The following is a 21,993-nucleotide window of genomic DNA, read 5'->3' as shown; positions in this document are numbered from 1 at the left end:
TGAGAAAACCTAATCAATACTTCAAATATTATGAAATATTCTCAAGAATTAAAGGTATACATTTTCCATTCTTTCTCATTTCAGTTCATTTATATACTCAGCCTATTTTTCTCTCCCTCCAATAGACCCATTTAAATGTAAATGCATTTTTACTACCACATAGCAAAGAGAAATTAGACAATCATTTGTAAAACAACTCAAAAGCCTTGTATGCATATAACAAGATCATATGTTATAGACCAGGATGAGAAATTAAGTATTTACCTTAAAAAATAGAAATGGATGAAAAGAACTGTGGAAGAAATTACAGGTCTATTTAGTAGCTTATGTTTTAATTGAAAGAACACTTTTAAACAATGTATCTTAGAATTATACCACTAATTTATAGATCATTTTTTTCCCAGTGAAAAACCTTTTTCTTGGCAATGTAACTTTAATTTTATTTCTAAACAATTACATTTAAAATTACATCCTTATTTTTGGTTATTAACTAGCAATGGTAGGACAGACAAACAAATTCTTGTAAACTTTTATTATGAAGAATGAATAATTTTAGACTCAGCAACATGACTGTTAGCAATGAACCTTCAAACCAAATGTACTACTTAACAGTTGAGAATATGTGTTTCAAAAGATGATAATATTTTCCCATACTATATGTGTATGTGATTACTTTGTTTCCCGTATTCTTCTATTCTGGCTAAGGCCAACCAATCCAAAAGGGAACAAAAAATAAATAAAAGCTTGACTGTTGGTGCTCGAGTTTATCAAAATGATAGGAAAATTACTAGGTTGCTTTGGAAAAACTAGAGTTGTAACAGAAATAATAGCGGTGGTAAAAGCAACTCTCTAAGATACAACATCATTGACTTAGTGGTTTTCCTGTTTGAAGAGAGGGTTACTCTGTGTTAGGCATATGCTAAATGCTTCCTTTTTATTATTTAGCCCCTTTAATAAACATGAGTTAATTACTCATTAGACTTACTTTAAAGCTGAGCAAACTGGGTGGTAGAGAAGGCTTACTCCAGGTCACATAGTTAGTAAGTGAAAAAGGCATATATATTTACCTGACAGACTATAGGAAATGGTGTATTAAGCCCTGTCTAAACATCACTAAATATACCACAGAATGAATGGGTTTTTGATTGGAAAAATAGCGAAATCATTCACATGTTTACAAAATATTTATTTTGACCTAAAAGGATAGGTTTCAGATAATGCTCATTGATCACCTAAACTATTTCATCCCTGAGAAAACCCCCAAAAGCAGGTTTCCATGGCAACAGTGAAACCTGGCAAGGTCCTTGACCTCTTTGCACCTGGTCCCCTCACATCCATCCTGCTCCTTCCACTGGAGCTTGGCCACTCCCTGTCGCTAAAGAGGAGTACTGTTAAGGAAAATTTCTGCATGGCTGGGATTTTATCCACGTGTGAATTTCCTGCAGGCACATTAATTCCATCAAGAAGTTTCTTCATGAGTATTTGCTCTATGTACATTAAATTACACACAATCAAATGAATCTTCATTGTTTCTCTAATTTGCACTACCCTTTATAATTTGAATAGTAAGACTAAAGATGAAAGCCTAAGGAATCCTCTACTAGCCCTCTTTCTCTTTGTGTCTCTTTTTTTTTCTTTCTTCATTTTAACCTTATTTCTAACTCACTTTCTTTTGTTTTATTTCTCCTTCATTAGGGTACCAAAGGCAAGGTGAAAAAACAAAATTATATGGCTGATAAAGAAACCCAGTGCTGTGGCCACAACCTCTGTAAGAGAGCTCTTGTCTCTCACTCTTTCTAAGCTCTTACTTTTTATGATAAAATGTACAGCAGTTTAGCACCTACTAGTAGGCCTACAGGCTCCATTTTTTGTCTGTGTGGTATTATATTGTTTGTTCTTTCTCTAATACAGTTTTAACATGAGTATAACAAGATAATGTAAACCATAGGAAAGGATTATTAAAATCTACAGGATTCAGATTTCTGACATAGAGGATGGTTGATTATCTTTTAACTTTAGCAAGAACCCATGCTTTCACTATTGGGGCAAGCAGTTAGACTGCTATTAAAACCACGTGTTTCTTTTGGATCCATTTAAGAAAAAACTGATAAACTGCATTTCATTAAAATTAAAAGCTTTTAAAATCATTTCACAATGTATAGTATATCAAATTGCCACACAATGCATCTTAAATATAAACAATTTTTATATGTCAATTATACCTCAATAAAGCTGGAAAAAATAAAAACTTCTGCTATTCAATAGACACTGCTAAACAAATTAGGAGGAAAACTATAGATTAGGAGAAAAAATTTTAAAGCATGTATCTGATAAAGGGCATGTATCCAGAATATATTTAAAAAGGCCTCTAAAAAATAAGAAAACAAACAAAATGGGGGGAAAATGGGCAAACATGAAAAAGCATTTCAATTAAGAAGGTATAAGAATGACAAACAAGCACAAGAAAAGATACTCAACATAATTTATTATTCATTGTGGAAATGCAGATTAAAACCACACTGTAATAGCACTACACACAAATTAAAATGGAGAAAATTGATATGACTAACCCTACTAAGTATGTTCAATGATGTAGAGAAAGTAAAACTTTCATACACTGCTGGTGGGAATGGAAAAAAGAACAATCTCTTTGAGAAACTGTCCAGCAGTTTCTTTAAATGTTATTCATTCAGCTACCATGGTTATCCAGCCATCCCACACAAGTGATTTACCCAAGAGGAATGAAAGTATATACCCATAGAAAGACATACACATGAATGCGCATTATCAGCTTTACTTAATTACCAAAAAAGGCAAAAACCCAAATGTTCATCAATAGGTAAAGAGATGAACACATTGTGATATATCCATTCCATGGACTATTACTCAGAAATAAAAGGAATAAACTATTGATACATACACTTGTGGATGGATCTCAAAATAATTATGTTGCACAAAAGAAAACACCCAAAAAAGGGTACACTCTGTGGTTTTATTTATATACAATGCAATAAGATGCCTAAAAAGTGAAAGAAAACAGATCAATTATTGTCCAGGGCAAGGGTGACATTAGGCAGGAAGGGAGGGAGGCAAAAGGATTAAAAATGAACACAAAGAAACTTTTGGGGGTGAAGTGTATTCATTATTTGACTTGTGTCAATGGATTCATGGCTGTATATATATGTTAAAACTTCTCAACTTGTACTTTGACTATGTACAACTTACTGTATGTCAATTATACTGCAATGAAGCTGTTAAAAATACACTATATGTTTCAGATACCTACCTACTTGTTTCAGATACCTACACTATATGTTTATACCTACCACTTCTGAGCAGGATAATGACACAAACTGAGAACTGTCACCCCAAACTGTAAGTACTGTATAAGTACAATATGTAAGTGAAGTTTACAGTTCACCAATGACTATCATCATCATATTGAAATACCCAGTCATCAGATTGAAATACCCAGAAGACTTTTATCTATCTATCTAAAATCTCTATTTATCTACATCTCCTCTTAGTTCCATAAAGCCATGCATGCTTCATTGATATCAAATATAATAGTTTGCTCATTTGTTTGGATTTACTGCACTGTAAAGGTGGCTTAAGTCTCCATGTAAAGTCTTCACTTTTTTTCATTTAATTTAAAATGTATTTCTATGATTAATTTCTGTATGAGATAAAAATGAATCTAGCGTTAAAAAGCATCCTTAGGCCCCATCCCTGCAATAAAAAGGGGAGGATCACTTTTTAGAAAAGTGCAGAGTAGTAAGAGGCAAATGTCTAGTACTTGGAAAATTTTCTGAAGTAGTTCCATGTTAAGAAAAAAAATTTAAAAGACAAAAAAAAAAAGTTTCAAAGTTTCAGAATATCTGAATGATTTTCTAACCCTGCTAATTTCAATAGGTCATGTTTAATTTTTCAAAAATTAGAAAGTATCTTTGAAGGATGCTCTGAATTTGAAAATTTTCATAAAAGTGTATGAATAAATCATAGGCAATAAACCCGTCTGAGATTCTTTTTCTTTCCCCTCTGAGATTCTTAAGTAAAAATTTTACATGAGAAAAGCCAAGAATTTGCCAAATCATATTTTCATTTTCCTATAAATAACTTCTTACAAAATACACAAACTCTTTTGACCAGTAAAGCAGGATACACACACACACACACACACACACACACAGGAGGAGGGATAAGAAAAAGAGGTGAGGAAATGAGAGAGAGAAAGTTTTATATTCTCAATAATAATTATATACATATACATATATATCTCAGTAGTTCAAAATTCAAATACAAAGATTTTAACCAGAATATCATGGGTGGATTTGGAAACCACTGGAGCGTTCTTCCAAAAGCAATCTGAATTTATATTCAATGGAACATCTACAGCCTGCCTTGCACTCCCAGGGAGAACTATGTCTTTAATACATAATCAACAATCACAAATGAGGGTTGTGCCAATTAAATGTGGGCTCCACGGCAAACATTGGAATTGTGGGAGTGTCTCCTTCAGCTTGACAGAGTATATGCAACTTTCAAATTAAATCTTCCTTGTTCTCATATTTTATTGTACTCCTATTATTGCTCTAATAAGCAATTTTTAAAATATTTTAGAAATAATTTTATTTGGAAACATATTTCTCCTTCCATTTGATACTGACTGGATACCTGCTGCTGGGTGCCAGGTGTTGGCCTGGAGGCCAGGGCTAGCCTGGCACTCAAAGGACAGACCATCCCGCGCAAAGGCAGAAAATGCAGGATATACCATCACACATTGATCTACTAACACACACGTAGACCTTGAGACTATAGTTAATGTTGATTGTGATTTTGGGGTCAGGGCAGCAAGAGTAAGTCTAGTGTTCACAAGCTTCCAGGGGTAATACCATGCAGGTGGCTAGAGCTTTCACGAAACATCAGAGCAGAGGCTGCCTGGGAAAGAAGAAATGGTGAAAGCAAACAGGAGAGCCAAGGGGACCATGAAAGGATCCAAACAAACCCAATTCATTCTCTCTGCAGTGCCTCAAGGCCCTGCTTTTGCCAGCCATTTCTTTCACCTAAAAGAGCATGAAAATGCTTTATTACATTTAGAGCAGCCAACACTTGTTTGGAAAGGCCAGTGGCATTTAATCGGTTTTTATGCTTCTATAACTATGCACAGTCCACGACCCTGGTGGGAACAAGCCAGCAAGATCCAAAATCAGTTTCAGCCAAGCTTTCGATAGCACCCTCCCTGGTATTTCCAATGAGACAAAGTAGGAGAGAGTGGGGACAAAAGAAGCACTAAATCCTCTCATACATCCATAACATGTTAGGGAATTTTCAAAAATGGGAGTTAGTATATTAAATAAGAGTGATAAACATTCATTGAGTACCTAGTAGACGAACACTTTTCACATACTCCCATTTTTATGCCCATAACTACCCTGAAAGGTTAGCTATTATCTATATTTTACATCTAAGAAAACTGACATTCAGTGAGGTTAAGTATATTATCAAGGTCACATTACCAGGAAATGATATAATTGGAGGCTAAAGTCATACGTGACTTACGAACAAGTTCCTTTGCAACACAACAGTAATATAAGAAACAGCAAAGTAAAAGATGTGCAGTTTTGCCATTGCAATGTAGTGGTTAGGATAAATACACTGCCTAAACTTTAAATAAAAAATGCAAATTTAAATAGCACTACTTTTGGTCAGCAGCACAGTCTGAAAATCCAGGTAACAAACAGGCTTCTCATCACATACAATATTAGAAATCAAATTCTGAACTGAATTTGTATTTCAAAGATGGCAACTGGGAGTATATATCTTTCTGGATAGGGCATTAAATCAGAGAGTAGCGGGATGCCAAATATAAAAACTGTTTCTATCTTGTTTAAACATAGGTCTAACATAAGAACTTTATTATGCACACATTAAGCATTTGTTTTGACATTAAGCAGAAGTTTATCAAGAAGAAATTTTAAAAAGTCTTTGGCAAAGCTAACTAAAGGTTTGTTTGCAATTGTTTCCAAAAGGCTTTCTTGTGCCAATGTCATAATAGATCTCATTCCAGCATAAGATCTTCCGAATTGCAAATCTACAGAAATGAATCTTAGCTATAATTCACAGTTGTGTTGAACTGAATGAATACAAGTGAAAAAGCAAGTAAAGAAGCACTTTCTTTCGGCTGCTGTTGGGAAAAATACAAGGTAATTGTGGGCTACGTTGACATGATCAGTGTTATCTACTTTCTGGAGCTATCAGCTTGTCAAGGGTCCCGGATATAAGAGAAAATTTAAAACTACTTTATCATGAATGTTCAGGGTAGAGACTAAATTTACTAACATGACTAGAAACCATCTTAAAACGTGGGTTCTCTGTGTTTAGTTTGCTAATGTAGAATAAACAAAATGCCTTAGGGACTGCACTGAACTGTGTCCATACGGCATTCTGTAACATCTAAATACTTAACACTGTTAAGTAAATATTTTATGAAAATATTCTTTAAAACATTTTCAATGTGTTTTATTTTTTTAAACTGAGGTAACATTAACATATAACATTGTATTAGCTTTAGGTATAAACATATTCTTGTTGTGTAATGTTTAGAGATAATTTTAAGCCACCATGCTATGATAAATATATTAAATGATTTCAGCCTGATTTTTGTTCATACATTTATATGACTCATAATTCAAGTAATAATCCCTGTTATTGCCTTTCTCTGTTGGACTTCTGTCAACCTTGTGGACAAAGAGAAGATATTCAACTACCCAAGTTTCTCTCCCCACCCCTTTTTGGGATCACAAGTAAATGTCATTAACGATAGTAAGAATTTCTAAAGGCTTTTCCCTTGGAGATGAAACTCTGTTGCTCACAAGTAGGAGTTCATAAGGGATAATTATGAAGTCTGAGGTTGAAAAAATCAACTGCACTAGTTAACAGTAAGATAAAAGCTGTTTAAAAATATTTAGGGGTTGCCATTTTGACAATTTATTGGAAGAGACAGAGAATCTTCTCTCAACTGAAAATTTTAAGTTAAATACACATACAAGCTTAGAAACACTACTGAGTTCTCACTGGAGATGATAACTGTTCTGGGACACAGGCTACTCTGTGGTGGCCTGGAGTCTTGCCTTTCAGGGCCGTAACTGGGAATCAGAGAACAAAACTGTCAGCTAAAGAGCCCATGCTTGTATGGTTTGGGGCTCAGATTTCACATTATATTTTTGGACTACCAAACCCCAAATTAATTATTTAGTTTCACAGCTCTTCATTTCTCTTCACAGAAAAGGGGCCCTAGAGGTATCCCTACAAGTTTAGATAGTCATCTGCATGTTGTTATTAAAATTTGCTTTTTCAAGTCCTATTGTGACCCTGATATATACAAGCTGAAGTCCACTGAGTTGATTAGTGCATCCTCAGAGGGAACTCAGAAGAGTTATGCTAAAGATAGGTGCTCTATGTATATCATTGAAGAACAATTGGAGCAAATTATTAGAAAAATATATGTTGTTTATATCAAATTGTACAATCTTAATTCTTACACGCACAAGTTCATTTTCTTAGTACTATATTGGCAGTGAGTGGCTCTATGTTGTGAACATGCATGTTTATAGCCAACTCTAAATCATATTGGTGAATCATACTATGTTATTGCAATCAAAATAAGTTTAAGGATTATTGTTACTAAAGTATAGGCTAACCACTAAGACCTAATCATCTTCACCTAAATATTGGTCTTGTGCAAAAAATCAAGCTTCTACCTGAGACAAATGGAAATTTAGTTGCATATTTCACTACTAGAAATAAGCAACAGGCCATTACTACATTTCCATGTATTGTTACATATTAATCCTGGAATAATGGACAGTGATACTAGCTTTTTGCATTCTAATGACTAGAGAGGTCATTTTCCGGTTGTCAAGGAGAGAATTAAGCCATCATGTTTTAATGTATTTAGTGATTAACACATTTCTGCCTTCACACATGCTGTTTTTGTTTGTGTGGTTTTGTGTATCTATTTCCCTTTAAGGTTCAACATATTTATATCTAGGTTGACTGATACAGTATTTTTCCATTTTTCTGAAATTTACTGACACAAAAAGATAATATTGAAATCAAGATAGAACTGGGCTTTCCCTAACTAGCAAATCTTTCCTGCTAATCACTTCTCTCACAGTTAATGCTGTCACCATCCTTAAAGGTGCTCCCCATCAGAAGTACATTTGATTCTCCTTTCTCTCTTCTCTCTCCGTATTCAGTCTTCATCAAATGCAGCTGTGGTGGACCCTATGCTGCATCAATCATACTCCTTTTCAGGAATGAAGGGCTTATTTCTGTTGCTACAGGGAATGATGCTGGAAGATGGCCACTAGGTCAGCCCCCTTTCAGCATCGCCAGGCATGAAAAAAAAAAGAAAAAAGCCTCATCCAAGGTCAAACCTCCTTCCACAAAGCCCACTTTCAATGATTGATCAACACAGCAGCATAAAGGCCCATTACACTTCTAATCTGGGACAACGCCAAAGGGCTATCCTAGCTTCAGAGCTCCCAGTGAGTTGATCAAAAGCCTTCACTGTGCTTGTCTGGAAATCCAACTTCTTCCTTCGGTCAATATACTTTCAGACATTTCCTTTCACAAGTGTTGATCACAATATATTCCCTAATAAATGTCCTGCAGCTTAAGCTCCCATCTCAGAGTTTGATTCCCTGGAAACCCAAGCTGCTAAAATATCATTTTCCACTGTTATTTCTCTTGAACCTTCCCTTCTGTTTTTTCACCCACTATCACTGGCCTAGTTCCGTCTGCCATTAACTCTCATTTAGAATGATAAATCTTAACTTTTTGTTCCACAGCCAAAAAGGCATCCAAATTTAAATTTCCCATAAGCACACTTCAAAAATGGTTGCAGCTCACTGCAGGCTGCTGTGATAATTCCAAATCCATGCATTTCTCAAAATTTCCACCTACAAATCAATATGCTATGACACTGACTTTAGTATATGCTACCTGTGACTCAGTGCCCCATGAAAATCCCCCCTACAGTTTCCATACACACCAGTGGTTTCCTAAGACTCTCTTCCAGTGGGGATTCACTGCCATGGGGATCTGCCCTAAGAATAAACTTTAGTCACTGATAGATAGGTGTTAGTGGATGACCGCCCCGATTTCCTTACCCTTCAGTATGACAATTCTCTCAGAAAGTTCCCAGTGATGTTCGCCAGTTCTCAGCAGTAATCTGATATCTAGCTTACTTTTTATTGACTTTCTCCCTTCAGCATCTAACTTCCCCATTCTGTCAGTGTGCTTCCTGTGATCATCTCTCAAATAAACTACTCACAATTAAACTCTTTTCTCTGGGTCTGGTTTTGAGAGAAGAAGCACAAACTAATACTGAGAACTGATCAACCAGAATATTGCTAAAGGCCCCTAAATGATCTCTCTGATATATCTGCCCTCTCTTGCACCTCCTGTTTTATATGCTACCTTCAGATATTTCTTTCTAAAACTCAGTTGATTCATGCCCCTCAGAAATCTTCAATGGCTCCCCCTGCCATAAGAAGTAAAACAAAACTTGGTCTAACAAAGTCTGCCTGTATTTCTGTCCATCACTCTGCATTGGCAACCACAAACACACACTCCAGACACATTCCCCACCCTGTCTTCTATTTACAGAAAGCATCTCTGTGTTTTCAATAAGGTTGTTTCCTTTGCTGAAATGCCCTCCCCACCATATTGGCTGATAAATCCAGCTCATCCTTCAAGGTCCAGATCAAACCCCTAAGAAGCCTTCTCAGACTCCCACTGTTAGGGTTAATATTTCCTACCATGCTTCCTAGTGCCATGTTTAAACTTCTGGTGTATGGGTGTGTACCCTGTATTGAGATGATTTATGGGTATCTATTTCCACCACCAGATATGAACCTAGGAGGCAGGAGCCATATGACATCTTCGTATCCAGCAGTCATATTTGAGATAATTAACAAACCTATATTTCAGCTCTGACCAATCAGAAAGGACAATGGATCAAAGTCCTGAGGCACCTTTACAAGTCATGTGTTAACCGTTCAGTTGCTGCTGAATTGTTGGGAAGTCCAGGGGGGGCCTAAGGGAGGGGCTGTGGTGGCTAGAGTCAAAAGTTACATCATAGTGGCACTCAAACAACTGAGTATAGGAGGAAAAGCATTTGTTAAAATATTTTAACAAACAGTATAACTGGTTGAATGTCAGCTTTGTTTAAAACTACTGTACTTATCAAGGCTTTCCAAATTACAGGTCTTTTGTAAATGACTGTTATATAATTAAAAACAGAATTGAAAATGGGCACAAAGTTTTTTTTCTAAGGCCACTGATACATACACACACACACACACACACACACACACACACACACACACACACACGCTGACATATTTCTCTAACCAGCACAAATAGGAACATTCTCATATATGTATGAAAAATTTAGTCTAGTTTTCTTTATATCAGATTAACAACTGTTCAGAAGCAATTACATTTTTATCTCTTAAAATATTATAAAAGCCTTCCAACAGTAATATCAATAAAAATGGAGTTTGCCTTCTTTACAGGCTTAGCTTGTCCAAGTCATAACGGCAACATTAATCCAACTATAAGGGACCGCCCTGGGAAGAACAATCATCATCATGTCTTGTAAATATTTTTCAAAATTATGAAGCCTGTAAAATCTCTTGTGTAGCCAGCAATATTGACTAATTCATCTTTACTTAACTGTACCCTGAGTTGCCTTTAACGTCCCCAAATTTCTTCTAAAATCCTTCAAACCAGCATGTTAAAAGAGTTCATATCTGATCAGTGAAAATATGTTTTGAAACTTTATGGTCTCAGAAATTCTGCCAAAATCAACAAAAAATGACTATACAAAGGAAAAACATATTAAATCTGATTACTGAGTTCTTAGCTCCATTTCTGTAACTTTAAGAGTCTGATTCATGAATCAGGGACTCTGTTTTATTTAAGAGAGTCCCAAACATTCCTAATTCAAAACGTTCTACACTGTGAGTTCCTCTTATGTTCCTTCTCACACATAGCAGACCTCACTGCCTTACATAGAACAGGAAACTCAGATTTAGTATGTTTATCAAAAATAATAATGGCAATTCTGAATGACCTGCTCCCCTTTATAAAAGACTCGTTAAAATTCTACAACTAAGGAAAATCCACCATTAGGACTGTTATTTGATGATGAAAATAAAAACCAAAATTTGTATTTCTTAAAACCACTTCAAATCTTCCAACTTACATTAAAAATGGCAAAAGTATGCTACTTTATTGAAATGCTTGGAATAGGCTCAGTCTAGCTCAAAATCTACCTATCACGCAGAGAATTATAAATGGGCTTCATAAAGCCAAATGCCTGAAAAGTGACGGGAAGCTTTCAGAAGATGCTAACAGCTATGACTATGGTGACATATGAGGTCAAGCCAAATGGAAGCAGAGAGTAGGGGTAGGTGGGCTGGCTCTTCACTCACAGCATATTCTATCGCAGTGGGAGTAACTGGATCATTGTGGGTGCCATTCTGAAATTTTCCTTTTGCTTGTTAATAGCACCGGCATTCAGCCCACTCTCTTCCTTGGAGCAGCCCTCTATACCTCCTATGCTAGGAACAGACCCTTCCCTAAAACATTCTTTGCTGAGGGAAGCAAGGATGAGAGGCTAGGACTTCCAGAGAGTACAAGATTGCTACTGGCTGCATGCTTTCTACACTTGTAAATTGTATCCACTTATCTACATTTTAATAATTTCCTCAGCAGGATCTAGTCATCATGGGGCATTTAATTCTCCCCCAGAAAGGATAACTTATTCCTCTGCTGAATTACAGTCACTCAACTCTTCCTTGTTACTCTTCTACACTTCTCATTTCCTCTCCCAACAAAAGCCTGTAGGAATACCCCTCACTCCCATTTCCAAGCAAGCAATTCTATTCAGGGACCATTAGGGCAATTTGTATAAATGAATGCTTTATTAAAGAGAAAGGAAGAAAACTTCACACATATCCAAGTCTTTAACCAATTTCTCATGTATCAATTAAGCATATGTACATGTTTTTAGAATACCTAGTCCTATAAACATATTCTCATAGGATGCTGTCTGGTTTATAAACTGGTTTATTATTTGAAAGTATTTGTCACAATTTTAAATGTAAAGGTCTTAACTAAATAATTCTGCTTCTAGGAATAGGTCCCCAAAATAAATTCAAATAAATGGACAAAAGAGTAAAGCATTAGACTTAAGATGTATGCTTCAAAGCTCTGATTATTTAGAAAGCTAATGACTGAAATGGAAAACTAACTTTCCCTCTGGTTTATTTATTAGAAAGGGGAAATGTAAATTACATTTTAATTTCTTCTCATCATGCATCTTTCCCAGTATGGTAGCTAATAATATTTTATTAATGATTTTGTTACCTTTGAATACACCACGTTTCCAAGGGCACACATGTAGAATATATGGAGCAGGATTATCAGGGTCTATGGTGATGTCTGGCTTTCCCCACACCATTGGAAGATCTGAAGATACCTACAAAAGAGAATTCAAAAACAGGAATTATATAATGTTAAGATTTACATGAAATCAGTGTAACAAGCTAGAGCATACAAAAAAATGAAATTTCACTTAAATACTTCCATGAAAACTGTTCACTTTTAAATGAAAAGCAAACCAGGAAAACAATACATACAGGAGAAGAAAAATCTGAGATCTAGGGAAAAAGAGAACAAATGAAATGATTCTCACAAAAAGAACAATGTTTACTTCCTCTTGCTACTTGCAATAAGATCACTGATGCTTAGAGTATCTTTTACGGGCCATGCACAATTTTCTTTATGCAATTTGATGTACAAAAAATGAACCATTTCAATGAATTTCTACATCAATTTTATTATAGCATATAAGTGATACTTAAGCAGCATTTGACCACAACTCTGGTTTGTGAAATGCAACTTTCATTTTACTGAGTGCTTCTATCTTGCCACCCGCCACTGCCCAGGCAAACACTAATCTACTTTGTCCCACTATAGATTTGCCTATTTTGAACAATTTATAGAAAAGAAATCACACAGTATGTGATCTTTTGTAACTAGCTTTTTCCTCACTTAGCATAATGTTTTCAAGGTTCATCTATGTTGTGGTGTGTATCAGGACATCATTTCTTTGTACTGATGAAGGGTTTTAAATTGAATGAAAGCCACATTGATAAGCTTAGGGAAATTTGGGGTGTTTCCATTTTTGTCTAGTATGAACAATGCTGCTATGAAAACATGTACAAGTTTTTGACTAGACATAGATTTTCATTTCTCTAGACATGTGGACATATATCTAGGAGTGGAATTACTGGGACATGATAACTGGATGCTTAACGTTTTAAATTACTACTTTCCAAAATTCTTTTTGAAAATGGCTGTACCTTTTTTCTTTCCCACCAACATTACATTATTGTTCCTATTTTTCTACATCGTTTCTCAAACTTTTCATTGTCTGTTATTTTGATCATAGCCATCCTAGTGAGTGGTATCTCCTTGTGATTTTGATTTGCACTTATCTCAGATTAATAATGCTGAGTATCTTTTCATGTGCTTATTGTTCATTTATATATTCTTTCAGGGAACTGTCTATTCAAATTCTTCACGCATTTTATAAAATGTGTTACTTGTCATTTTATTACCAAATTTTAAGAGATGTTTATAAATTCTAGAAACAAGGCCCTTATCAGATACATTGATATTTTCTCTCATTCTGTGGGTTGTTTTCTCATTTTTTTTTTCCAGGTATCATTTGAAGCACAAACATTTCAACTTTGAAGTCCAATTTATTTACTGTTTTGGCCCTTGTGTTTTTGATGTCATAGCTTTAAAAGTAATTGCCTAACTCAAGGTCATGAATATTTACTCCTATGTTTTGTTCTATTATTTTTATAGTTTAAGCTGTTAAATTGTAGTCTATGATCCATTTTGAGTTGACTTTTACACGTGGTACAAACTAGGGGTCCAAATTCATTCTTTTGTATATGACTATAGACTTGTCTTAGCATCATCATTTAAACAGACTACTTTGTCTCACTGAATTCTCTTGGTAACCTTGTCAAAAATTGACTGACCATTATTAAAAAATGCCTGTTTCTGGACATTCTATTCTATTCCATTCATCTACATGTCCACCTTATGCCAATTTTCTTTAATATGATAGTTCTGTACTTAAGGGTTTGTAGGAAGTTTTAAAATCAGACAGTGTGAGTTATCCAATTTTTTTCTTATTTCATGAGATTACCTTGGCTCTTCTCTGTCCCTTACGTTTCTATATGAATTCTGAGACTGTTTTATCAAGGTCTGCAAACACATCAGTTGGGATTTTGACATTGTGTTGCACTTGTGTATGTATGGGTGACGTTGTCATCATAACTCTATTATGCTTTCTGATCCATGAGCATGGGATGTCTATTTATTTAGAATTTCTGTAATCTTCAATAATATTTTGCAGTTTTCAGTGTATAAATCTTTACCTTCTTTCGTCAAACTTGTTCCTAAGCATTTTATTCTTTTTGGTACTATTATAAATGATCATTAATTTCATTTTGGATTGTTCATCACTAGTGTATAGAAATGACTGAATTTTGTATACTGATCTTATTTCCACAAATCGTCTGAATTAATTTATTAGGTATGATAGTATATTTAGTGGATTTGGTATAGTTTTCTATTTATAAGGTCATGATATTTATAAATAGAAATTGTATGATTTCTTCCTTTTCATTGTGCATGACTTTATTTCCTGTTCTTAACTAACTGCACCAGCTGGTACCCTCTAGTATAAAGTTGAACAGAAGTGTCAGGAGTTGAAATCCTTGTCTCATTCCTAACCATAGGGAAAGTCAGTCAATGTTTTACTAATAAGTGTGATGTTAGCTGTAGAATATTCATGGGTGTCTTTTAGGATGTTTCAAGCACACATGGAATATTATCTAGGATAGTCCATGTCTTAGGACATAAAAGAAGCCTCAATAAATTTAAAAGGGCTAGAATCATACACAGTACATTTCTGACAACAACAGAATTAAATTAGAAATCAAAAATGGAAAGAAATTTGGGAAATCCTTAAATAGGTGGAATTTAAAACAACAGTCTTAAATAACCAAGAAATCTCAAGGGAAATGAGAAAATATCTTGAGCCCATATAGTGAATGATTCCTTTCTTTTACTGTATTTTCAACTCCAGAATTTTTTTTTTTTAATCATTTCTATTTATTTACTGATATTACCTGCTTACTGAAGCTTTTAATTCTTCAGATAAGATTTACTTTGGTTCACTGAATGTATTTACAAAGGCTTTATTATAAAGTCTCTACCCAGTAATCCAACATGTGGGCTCCTTCAGAGACAACTTCTAAAGATTGCTTACTTTCTTGTGTATGGGTCATACTTTTCTGTTTGTTTCCTTTTTGTGTCATAATTTTTGTTGCTGAAAAATGTAGATTTTTATATAGGATAATGTGGTCATTTTTGAAATCAGATCACTATCTCATCATGGTTTGTTTATGCTGCTCTTGTTTTTGTTGTTTTGTTATTTGTTGATTTAGTGATTTTTCTGGACTAAGTCTATGAATTCCGCAATCATTGTTGTGTGTGCCCGCTGAATAGCTTAGTGGTCAGCAGTACAAGCATAGCTTGTATTACTGTGCTTTGCTTTATTGCATTTATTTTTTACCAGTGGAAGGTGTCAACTTTGTGTCAAGCAATAGGTGCCATTCTTCCAACAGCATTTGCTCACTTCATATCTCTGTGTCACATTTTGCTAATTCTTGCAATATTTCAAACTTTTTCATTATTATTATATTTGTTATGGTGATCTGTGACCAGTGATCTTTAATGTTACTATTGTAATTGTTTTGTCATTTTTCAGCAATTAAGTACTTTAAAAAAATTTTTTTTTTTTTTGGTGGGGAGAGGTAATTAGGTTTATTTAATTTTGGAGGAGGTACTGGGGATTGAACCCAGGACCTTGTATATGCTAAGCATGCGTTCTACCACTTAAGCTATACTCTCCCCCCAATCAAGTATGTTTTAATGAAGGTGTATACATTGTTTTTTTTTAAAGACAACACGTTACTGCATACTTCATAAATTACAGTAAAGTATAACCATAACTTTTAGATGCATTGGGAAACCAAAAAATTCACTTTATTGTGACATTCACTTTATTTCGGTGGTCTGGAACCAAACCCAAATATTCCTGAGGTATGCCAGTAACTTGTCACAGGTTTCTTTAAATGCCCAAAACAGTAAATCTTCTACCTTTAGTCAAGGAGCATGGCATATGTGCTATGGCACACCTTCGGCACTCAGGTAGTTTACAACTCTACTTTGGCCTTAATTTCCAGCAATTGTGGCTGCAAGATTGTAGGGCTGGAGAGCGGCCAAGTCAAAATGCTACAAATCACCCTGCTCTTACCAAAATTTAGAGGTTTTTTTTTTTAAAAATAACTTTATTTGTTTGTTTTCTTTGGGGGGGGGAATAATTAGGTTTATTTATTTATTTAATGGAGGTACTGGGGATTGAATCCAGGACCTTGTGCATGCTAAGCATGCACTCTACCACTGAGCTACACTCTCCCCTCCTCAGAGGTGTTTTTTTTTTTTTTTTTTTTTGAGTAAATACTCTTCATGCTGTTTAAGTCTTTAAGCTCAAGTTTTGAAAATTTTCATATTGAGAACTTTTGGCAGTGTTTTTTATTGCTTTCAAGGAGGAATACATTTATGAAACCCTTTGCTCCACTATTCTGGAAATCCCAGGTCTTCTGCCTCCTATTTTCCTTATTGTGTAACTATTTTATTGGTCACTTTGATAAAATGCGATAGGATTTTACCTGTATCTCAATTATATTCTCTGCCTTTTTATTTTCTCTTTCATATTAAGGAAGTTCCAACCTTCTATTACAAAGTAGTCTTGTAGCAATGAGATTAAATACATGTTAAAGGCTTTTAAAAAAACAATATGAGGCATCATAAAAATGACTAATAGCAGCAATGAAAAATAGGACAAGGGAAAGATATGAAAAGAATATACCGACTTTGAGTTGTTAGAAGATTGTCAAAGTGGAGGTGTACAGCAAGCAGTTGAAAATGAGGGGCTGAAGCTAACACATCTTGTGTGAAAGTATGAATTTGGCATTTGTAACTAAATGATAGTTTGAAGCCAAGAAACTGCCAACTGGGATGCTATACAGACATAAGAAAGCTTTAGAAGATGGAAATTTGAATTAAAAAAATGAGGTTAGAGGAATAAAAGAACCAGATAAGTAACAAACAAGTAACAATGGCAGGGAAATAAGGAATGTAGAATGATATAAAATAAATGGTGAAGAGTGTTAAGAAGGCAGATGGACAGTGCCAAAATCCTATAGTTTTTGAAGGAGTCAAAATAGCTTCCTTGATGCTAACGCAGCTCAAAGAATATACTATGATTGATTAGTGTCTTTTCTTCAAATTCTTCCTAGCTGACTAACCTGTTTTCCCTTCTGCTACTACTGTTGTTTGATTTGCCTGATTGATTATGTGCTTAGCAACCCCAACCCTGTGACTTATGCTTCACCCTAAATAATTTGCACCTAAAACCAGAAGCTATGTTCCAGGAAGAATGTCACAGAATGATAACCCTAGGAAAATGATCAGATCTTCCAGAAGGCCCTGGGACACCAAATGAATTAGATCAAGATAGGAGAGGCTGTGGGCAGATGACCCTTGAGTGGACCACCTGAAATTCTCACGATGCCTGACGAACTCTTGCAAAAGAACAGTGTTGACTGATATCACTGTTGCACCCCGTCCCATTTGCCTACATAATCACCAAGCCCCAATCGCAAGATGGGTTCACAGTCTTCAAGGCATTAGTCTGCTGTGATTCCTTTTGCCCAGTAAAGTAATAAAGCTGCTATTTTCTTCGCTCCCAAACTTTGCCTCCGAGTTTGAATTCGCTTTTTGGGGTGCAGTGGCCAATTATTTGGTAACATTTTGAGACAGACAACATGGGAAAAGAACTGATTTTTCTTGACCAAAAGTCATGGGTGATCTTTGTGGCAGCAGTGTCAACAACAGTAAAGGAGCCCCAAATGGAAAACCATGAAATAAGAAGTGATCATGTAAATACTGCTTTTTCAAGAAGTTTAGCAATCACAGAAAATAAAGAAGATAATAGTTGAAAGAGTATGGTTAGAGACAGGTTTTCTCTTACAATGGAAAATTTTGAGAATATTTATAGATTAAGAAAAATAATCCAACAAAGAGGAAGGTATTGAAAGTGAGAGAAAGGGGTAGAGGGTGGGGAGGAACCCGAATTGGCCCTGAAGGCACAAAAGTCAACTTCATTTTACACATCAAAGAATGAAGATGTAGAATCAGAAGCATCTCAGTGGTCTCAAAGCAAGTACATGATGAAACCTGACATTCTAAAGCAAAGATTCTCAGCCTAGCCTTTCTCCTCAGCAGCATCTCAGTTGCCTCCTGATTGAATTTCCATTGAAATACCAGCACTAAACTAAACATTATGAATGAAAAGAAATGGAAAATTGGTAATGCTCATTAGTATGTGTTGATGAAAAACAATGGTGATCTTCAAATTAAGAGAGGTGATACTTTATTGAGTTGTAATATCCCTAGGAATAAATGTTTTTTAGGTCTTAAATATGTTCCTGTTCTTTATAACTGTTGGTGCTCTTTAAATATAGACATAGGGAAGAACTGGAATAGATGAACAGTATTATTAATACTTTAATGAAATAATATTTAATGAACTGAATATGTAATATCTTTAATTACAGAAAGGGCCTCGCTGAATATTTACATTCTAAAAGTAAAATAGCCAGATTCTTCAGTTTTATTTGTGCATTAAAATGATAGAAATAAAGACTTTATTATTTCTTGGGAGAATAGTTCTGTTATGAATAGAATTCCACTTCTATATTTATTTAGAAAAATACCGTTAATGTAGCATAATTATTATTCTTGAAGACCTACATTTGAAAAAATGCATTCATTCTAAAGAATAAAATTTAAAAAGCCTACAGACATCACCCTTTCCCACAACAAAATGAAATAAATAATGTTATGAAGTTAGAGAATTTTTTCTTTAACCTGTTTTCATCCAACTCTTAAGACAGGATTCCTTGCTCATCAGTAAATTCCGGAAAGGGAAAGGGAGTGGTGGAAAAACGATTTTTTCCTTATTTATAGCAAATCCATATAGTCATGATTTTTTCCCCTTCTCTTTCCTTTCCTTTCCTTTCTTTTTCTTCCCTTCTCTCCTTCCTTCCTTCCATGTGAAATGTCACCCATTACATTTGTGTCTGTTCATTAAACAAATCTTCTTTGAAAAGCTATTACATGCCTGATACTATGATTTATGCTAGGTATCAAAATATGTATAGGAGAGGCATGCCCTTTTTTTCACAGTTTATAATCTGGTAGAGAACAATAAATAGATAACAGCAATACGATGTAATGTACATGATGGTGGGACAGGTAAAAAAAAATGCCGTGGAAACATATGAAAGGCATCTAATTCAGGTTTATGAGGATCAAGAAGGATTCTTTGCAAAGTGGCATCTAAGACTTAACTTAAAGAATGAGAAGGAGACAGACACAGCGAAGTGGAAGGCAGGGAGTTGGATACAGATTTCCAGGAAGTAGCAAAAGGCAATACTATATACAATGGCCTAAGTGTGGCTGGAGCCAGGAGTGGTATGAGATGCAGCTGATCAGATGGATTTCTGAAAGATGTAACAGCCACTTCAGGGTGCATGGACTCGATCCTGAAGGCAAGATATGACACTGAAGAGTTTTAGCTGGGGATTGACAAGATGAGATTTTCACTCATAGGATTTACTCCCTGTGCAATCCAGTAAGGAAAGAAGAAAATCAACATACACAGTTTTCAAGATTGCCCAAAAAAGCAGAGGGCAAACCCAGAGAATTTCCAAACTTCTGCAGTTCTGTCTAAAACTGAATTCAGGCAGCTGTGATGGATAGATATTTTAAGCGTCTTTGAGGATTCTATTGGGCACACAACCATTTGCAGATAAATGCAAGAGTGGGGAATAGAAAAATTAATTTTCCAGAATATGAAAATGAATAAATGTATGTATATGCATGACTGGGACACTGTGCTGTACATCAGAAATTGACACATTGTAACTAACTGTACTTCAGTAAAAAACAAAATTTATTTTCCGATTTGCTTAAGCAAATCAAGTGAGGAGGGACAAGTACAAAACTTCATAAAAAATAAAGATATAAATAATTTTGCATTTCTTCACATTCCCACTATTAATCACACTGGTAAATGACAGGATACACTTTTGAAATTTCAGACCAACAGGTATCATATCACAATTTTAAAAGCTGTTTAAAAGGTTTTTTTGAAAATATCTTTTATTATCATGTATAATTTCTTCAACTGAAAATAATATGACTCAAATAAGTAGATTTTAATGTGTTTTATGATTATATTCTAATACTTAGATATAAAACTTGTTTGGTGCTAACTCGACTTTATAATTTAAATGACATTTAAAAGACGTTGGACTAATAAAAAAGAGAATTCTATCTCCTTATGTGACACTGCTTCACCAAGTTAAGTAAAATTAAATGTTTTAAAAATTTCATATAATTCACAGATCATTGGATAAATAAGTTGTGATTTTATACACACACAGACACACACACACACACAATGGCATACTACTCAGCCATAAAGAAGAATGAAATAATACCCTTTGCAGCAACATAGATGGACCTAGAGATTATTACATCAAGTGAAGTAAGTCAGACAGAGAAAGACAAATATCATATGATATCACTTATAGGTGGAATCTAAAAAAATGAGACAAATGAACTTATTTACAAAACAGAAACAGACTCACAGACATAGAAAACAAACTTATGGTTACCAAAGGGGAAAGGAGGGGGAGGGATAAACTAGGAGTTTGGGATTAGCAGATATAGACTACTATATATAAAACAGATAAACAACAAGGTCCTACAGTATAGTACAGTGAACTATCATCAATATCCTGTAATAACCTATAATAAAAGAGAATATAAAAAATAATATATATATGACTGAATCATTACACTGTACATCAGAAACTAACACAACATTGTTAACTATAATTCAATTTAAAATTTCATATAATTCAGTATACTCCTTCTGAAAACACTTTCACACTAAAAAGATTTTAAAAATAAAAAAACTTACCTTAAATGTTAGCATGGTCAATGTGTAATTGGGCACCATTATGGATATATTTGTTTTTTCCCCCACTTGACAGTTGACAGTGATGTGCTCCAAGGCCAAGGGTCTTTTTCCAATTCCTTTTATGTCAAAGACATGCTCCATACCATCTTCATTTTGTAGAATAAGTCTGCCCTGTGACAAATCAGCCAAATTTCAGCTCTACATGAGTCATAGTTAGATGGCAAACAGCCTCTTCTATCCTATTAATCTTGAATCTGATTAATGAAATGAGCTTTCAAGGAGGTGCTAGCCATTGACATTTCCAGTTTATGTTTAAATACTTCTACTGAACAAATTAAGATGAATTTTCTGTGAAAAGCTCTTTATTTCTCTTTACTTTCTCTAAGTGACAGAGTTTAATAGGCATTCTCATACATAGCAATTACATGCTTATTTACATCCTTGTCAAAGAAATATGTCTTAAAATGTTTGTTAAAGTACAAATTTCCTTACTGAATAACAAAGTAATGATCTTACTTTGTTAAATATGCTGTGTTAAAAAATAATCTAGATGTAAGTATTGACAGCCAATGACATTGTGATTTTCAGAATATTTATTCCTCACATTAAAACATTTAATAAAGTTCCAAGCAGAGTAAACACTAATGATCAAATTCATGGAAAATACAACTTTTCTGCAAGAAAATTTATCATAAATCATATAGGTTAACATCATA

General features: G+C 34.6%; 1 protein-coding gene across 1 annotated transcript in view; it reads right to left on the bottom strand.

The window, feature by feature from the left end:
- Positions 1-21,993, bottom strand: part of CFAP47 (cilia and flagella associated protein 47) — a 423,400-nt gene that overhangs the window by 124,092 nt on the left and 277,315 nt on the right. Inside the window, exons 50-51 of the mRNA XM_074358969.1 lie at positions 21,278-21,448; positions 12,442-12,553 (exon numbers count right to left, since the gene is read on the bottom strand). Of these exons, the coding sequence (XP_074215070.1) occupies positions 12,442-12,553; positions 21,278-21,448 (283 nt within the window). The remainder of the gene's footprint in view (positions 1-12,441; positions 12,554-21,277; positions 21,449-21,993) is intronic.

The sequence above is a fragment of the Camelus bactrianus genome, chromosome X (assembly GCF_048773025.1).
Source record: "Camelus bactrianus isolate YW-2024 breed Bactrian camel chromosome X, ASM4877302v1, whole genome shotgun sequence".
Classification (NCBI taxonomy): Eukaryota; Metazoa; Chordata; class Mammalia; order Artiodactyla; family Camelidae; genus Camelus; species Camelus bactrianus.
Note: the sequence above shows the minus strand (reverse complement) of the source record. Positions and strands in the feature narration are given on the sequence as shown.